The following is a 6,000-nucleotide window of genomic DNA, read 5'->3' on the forward strand; positions in this document are numbered from 1 at the left end:
CATGGGCCGGTAGCCTCAAGTTCTGTATAAATGGCCCACTTTTTTTTTTCTCATCAAAGAGTTCTAAAATATATTAAAAATTCATTTCTATTTCTCAAAACATCAATTAATTTTAAAAAGTACAACAACATGAATTAAAGATGATTATACATAGAAATGGGTGATTCTACCTGTGAATCACATACCTCAGGCTCTAGGGCCCTTCCTCTCTCTGAAAGACTTCTTCCTCTGTGGGCTGAAATTTCCTGTTCATAGTAATGTATATAACATACTTTCTGCTAGAATAATGTGGATCCTGTTTCAAATGGAAGATGGATATTTGGAAATGTGGGTCCCCCCTGAGAACTAAGACCCCTGGCAGCTCTCCAGCTTAATTTCCAGGGCTGAGAGCTGAGGGCTCTGCATCAATATGACTTGACTTGTCCAGGAAGGTAAAGCTGTTAACCAGTCAGCAACTTCATTGTTGATTTCAGGCACTTCCTCCAAATTCATTTAACTGAACTATAGACTGCTGGGCCAACCAACCCGTTTCTCCAGACAATAGGTCACTCAACTGGTCAAGCTAGTCACATACAAATAATTGGTATTCATTAGGATGTTTTGTCAAGACTCTACCCAATGGGGATCAATCCAAAACTTAAAAAAAAAACAACACTATAAAAATCAGTTGTATTTGTTTGTTACAGTTGTGTCTGGTTAAAAATCTAAAAGGCACAAAAAAAAATAAATTTCATATGTGAAGAGGACATCATAAGGTCACCATTTGCTTTTCTTCTCTTAGATCACCCAAGTCAAGAAGGAGAATGAAAACAGAAGGGCAAACTCCCTGTAAAGAATGGACTACTCAAATGTTGAACCAAAGCCGAGGGAAAGAACATGGAAAGCAGTGGAGAGGCACCAGGCAAGTCACTTTCCCTTCCTGGTCCTCAACCACAGCACTGCCATCTTCAGAACAGTAACTATTACTTGTCCACACCAGGCATCTTCAATACTCCTCAACTCATACCAAGAATTCTGCCCAATCTCAAATAGACCTCCATCCTCCAAACACTGAAACCCAAACCCAAAACCTTACATATATCCACCTCTGACCTATCCCTTCTGAGACATTATGAAAACAAAGTGGCAGTTTCCCTTACTGGAATAAGTATTAAATTTCACTTTGCTTGGTCAATAGATTATTCAGACAACCTTTTTAAGGTAGATCAGAAAACTGAGGGTCAGGTTAGTGAGTTGTTCAATGTTACAGAGAAGCTTGATGCCAGTCAAGGGGGATTTAACACCAAGTCCAGTATCCTACAGTAGAACTGGAAGGGCCCTGAAGATCGCCTCCTCCTAGCTCCCATGGAATGGACAAGAGGGTTGAGAATTGAAATTAATTGCCTGTTTACACAGCCAGGCCTCCAGAAACCTTAAGTCAAGGAGTTGCTTTATTTTTTCCCAAATATTTGTTATTTTTTGGAAAGTTATCTCAATACGCTAATACTTCATAAAAGCTTACATTTCTTATATCACTCTGGATTTAAGGTTTTTGTGATTTATCTCTATCTGCACACAAATTAGGACGAATGTCAACCTGTGATGTTTGCCACAATGATCTAGTTCAGGTCTCTTTTTCAAGCCTCCCTATACTGCTGTTACTTACCTCCCTGGCAATGAACCTCTTGGATAAGACTAAAGACAATAATTCTATGAAAATAAAAACACCTAGAAAGTTAAGAGGGATAGAACACTAAAACGGCAGTCTCTGCCAGACTTCTTTTATTTATATCTAGGTAGACCCATCTATTCAAAGATGGAATCTGCATCCTCTTTGTCTTAAAAGCCCTTTCATTTTTTAAAAGCCTTCTTTCAAAATGCAAATGGTCCTGGGAGACCCCACTGCTAAGTTATCCAGGAACCCTGGCAGAGTTTAATGGACAGCAAGGTTGGAGCCTAGGAGAGAGGAGTCTCTAGAGGCAGTAAAAAGACACTGATAAAGTGGTGGAGAGCTTTTTCTCCTTCCCAATTTTGTGGAAGGTTATTCAAAGCAATTGTCCTGAGGTTACTGCAAATATTTTCCTTTTTTTGTAAAAAAAAATTCTTTTTCCCCCTCTTCTTTTTCCTTTTAGCTGTTATTGTTCCTTGAAAAACAGTATAAAACGATACAAACACTCACTGACATGGACCCAATCTATTCTTGACTTTTTGACTGATGGATCACATTATAATGAAGGTATGGTATCATTGCCATTACTATTACTACAATTAGTGGTGAAAAGATAAGTATTCCTAAAATATCAGCTTGAGTTTTTGCACTTGCCCTTAATTCATGCAGAAACTAGTGTAGAAGCAATGAAGAAACCATTCGCACAGAACAAAAAGCAAAATGGCTTTCCAAAATCAAATTGGTATTTTAAAAAATTCTAAGGTCTTTTGTTTTTTCAAATTATGGCTTTTTATTTCCTGAGTTTCACAAGGTGATATAGCTCAGGTAGTTTTAGGGTGCTGCCTCTCATTTTGTAGTATGCTGGGCTGTAGTAAAGTATTATTGGCTGTTGAGTATCCCCTAAACTACACTATTGTTGAGCAAGTTAGAGGGGTCTATATTTCCTGATAGTCTTAAAAATATGGCTCATAGGCCGGGCGTGGTGGCTCACACCTGTAATCCCAGCACTTTGGGAGGCCGAGGCGGGTGGACCATGAGGTCAGGAGATTGAGACCATGGTGAAACCCTGTCTCTACTTAAAAAATACAAAAAATTAGCCAGGCGTGGTGGCAGGCGCCAGCTACTTGGGAGGCTGAGGCAGGAAAATGGCGTGAACCTGGGAGACGGAGTTTGCAGTGAGCCGAGATTGCGCCACCGCACTCCAGCCTGGGTGACAGAGCAAGACTCTGTCTCAAAAAAAAAAAAAAAAAAAAAAAAAAAAAATATTGCTCATGTGCATTATATAATTGAAAAAACAAAAACACTTCTGTATATTTAAAAATCAGCAACTATATTCCTCTTGTACCATGTTAAATAGAAGAATGTAATTTCTAGCAATTCTAGTAATTATTGTGTTTGTGCTTGAAAAAAATTTTGAGAATAAATTGGAGACTCTTAGCCATCCAATCTATTCAATTCATTGGTCGCTTATTAAATCAGTTTTCACTGTTGAGCCAATCAGCTGAATCTGTCAGAAAAAGTCTGACTTTATTTTTCAATTCAAACAACATGTAACCACATGCCCTTATGACAATCACATTGTTTCTAAGGCCTAACTCTAAGGTAGATAGCTTTGGGAAGGAAGTTATCCATAAAATTGTCAGGGGGATCAAAAATAAGGCATGGCCCCATGGGACCCTCGTTTTGGAGAAAGCCAGGTGGGAACGGTCTTTTTGCTTGGCCATCCGGAGGATTTTTACATCCCAGATTAATACACACCATAGTTTCTAAACTGAGAGAGGGGTAAATAAGGACAGGAGGGTGAAAAAGGTAAAGTGACAGATCAGTTTTAAGAAAGAGTTCCTAGGGAGATGAGGTCTGGAAATCGCTTCCTTGCAAGTATCTGTTTCTGCATCTGCCTCAGAAAGTCTCTGGGAACTCATTGACACAGAAGGCCCATTTACACTGCAAGGCATTGGCTCTGGAAACATGAGTAACATCCCTCTAGTTCCTGACTTGGCAGGCAGATTCTCAATGCAGACTAAGAATTATGATGTCCTTGTAGGTAGTTTCTGGCTTGAGGGTGAATTTCTCTTTTTAGTGAGTGGATCAGCATTGCTGTAGAACCCTACCCATGAACTTGTCTGGTGTACATGTAGCTGGAATCATGATCCTGATGTAACACGTGTGGTTTAAGGCCAGCCTCACTGCATGATCTGATAGTAATACCAGGATGGAGTTACCAGCCAGTCAGGAGCAAGCCTAAGTGGGAGGCAGGTTGTCTATTTCGATGAGACCTTGTCTGTTTATCTCATCACATTTTGTGGTGATAATACACAAGCCCTGGAAATACTTATTTTCATCTTATAACAGCTACTCCAACATAAACTTAACTCTATGCATGAATGCCAGCCAATATAGAGAGAAACACTGTCTTGATTAGTTAGGAATTTTATTTGCACACAAATTTTAGGTAGTATTATAAAGTTAGAATAGTTTTAAAGATCATATATACTAAGCTTTATTTCCTCACACAGTCTTCCAAGTTATAGTAACATGCATCTGGAGAGAAAGCTTTAATGTCTATACCTAGTAATGAATCTAGTAGAGGGGAGCTAGAACTCCTTACCACTCACCACAGGTTTGCAGGGGACTTCCTGGAATCTGTCCACTCGCCTTGCGAGCGATCCTACCTCCAGCTCCCAATCTTGAGTTGTGTCATTTACATATGTCTATGTAATATATGTACTAAAACATGATATTCCAAATGCTTATGTGTTTTTATACTCATCATGCTACTCTATAACATATAGTCTTATAAAATACTCAAGCAGGTTGCTTAATTTTCTCATTGATACTTCATTTCCGGGTATCTTCTAGAAAGTAGCATGAAAAGTATATGTTTTCATAGGCATTCTAAGATGGGTATACTTTTTATTCTTTCTAGATTTTTAATAGATGTGTTCTTAATAGTGTAATGAACTATAATGAAAACGTTTGCTCTTTCACCATTTATCCTTTAGATTGTGATTTCTCCTTTACATATCACAAAAGATATAAAACTGTTAAAAATAACAGTAAGTTATTTTCACCTTTTGGCCAATGTTTATACTTATCATTTATGTTTAAATACTTGAAAGAAAGGCCTACTGAGCTAATAAAATATATATAGTTTTAGAAATGACATTAATAATGTCTTTTATATTATTTATAAGTATATAGATACTCAAATCTACTTTCTGGCAGAAAGTATATGCTGAGGCCCAGAACATTAATTCATTTTTCAAAAAGCTGTTTTTTGTTTAATATAATCCCACTTGTGTTTAAATATGTGTCAACATTAATTGGTGTTACCTTAAGATTTTAGTGACTGCGGTCTCCTTTTCTAGAAGGTTCCTTGCCCTGATGCTGAAAACAGACTTGCGAAGCTGAAAATGATAAAAGTATGACTTTAGTTATGGAATGTTAAGAAATAATATACTGTCAAATCATTCAATAGATGACACTGTTAAAACATGAAACATGAATATCTTTTGCTAAAACATCATCATATGACTGACGATTCTATTTTTACTTTTATTTGGGTAGTACCACGAACAAACTTGTGGGGCGCCACGTCCCAGCCACGGGTGGTGCATTGGCTGTGCCTCACTCTGATAATGGCCTTCGTCTGAATAAACTTTTCAGTTTCCAAAGACTTTAATATTGACCCTCATACTGAACTCCTTATTTGTCTTTGATTAGTGCATTGTTCTCTAATCCATATTATGTCTGCTGCAGGTTCTTGGCCTGGAATCTAACACTAATCTGAACAATGAGTTTAGGAGTTGCTTTGCTTGCAGGCATGGGGAATGAACCAAACAGGCATTCAAGCTTGCTTCCTAGTTGGCGATGATAAAATCACTCCAGAGAAGAGAACTAAGGAGAAAACCATCCTGGATGCTGACTATAAATTCAAAGATATACTCCCCAAGGTCAGTTCTGTGTGGCTTACTAGTTGCAGATGTTAGATTGGTGGAAGGCGTACAAGGAGTTAGAGCAGGCAGAAGAAGGGCAAAGAGAAAACAGGGACATGGGCCATTATGTTCTCATAATAATACATAATAAATAGATTTACAATAATAAATAACTAGAACAAATAATAAACAACTGGAAGGTGTAACTCCAGTAGTCAGACTGAAGATAGTAATTGAAACTTGTTCATTTTGATCAATAGATTAATACATTAGATTTACTGAGTACTTAGCATGGTATTAGTGACCATAGGAGATTTAGGGTAAATAGAATTTGGAGTTCTTGGTTTCTAGTAGGGAATAGCCTAGATAGGAAGATGAGGGTAGGACACATGAGATCATCAGTGACAAGTACAGTGC

General features: G+C 37.8%; 1 protein-coding gene across 1 annotated transcript in view; it reads right to left on the reverse strand.

Annotated features, from left to right (window-relative positions):
• Positions 1–6,000, reverse strand: part of NALCN (sodium leak channel, non selective) — a 323,614-nt gene that overhangs the window by 65,362 nt on the left and 252,252 nt on the right. Inside the window, exon 17 of the mRNA XM_011977215.1 lies at positions 4,982–5,055. Coding sequence (XP_011832605.1) covers positions 4,982–5,055 — 74 coding nt within the window. The remainder of the gene's footprint in view (positions 1–4,981; positions 5,056–6,000) is intronic.

The sequence above is a fragment of the Mandrillus leucophaeus genome, unplaced genomic scaffold (genome assembly GCF_000951045.1).
Source record: "Mandrillus leucophaeus isolate KB7577 unplaced genomic scaffold, Mleu.le_1.0 Scaffold175, whole genome shotgun sequence".
NCBI classification, from domain to species: domain Eukaryota; kingdom Metazoa; phylum Chordata; class Mammalia; order Primates; family Cercopithecidae; genus Mandrillus; species Mandrillus leucophaeus.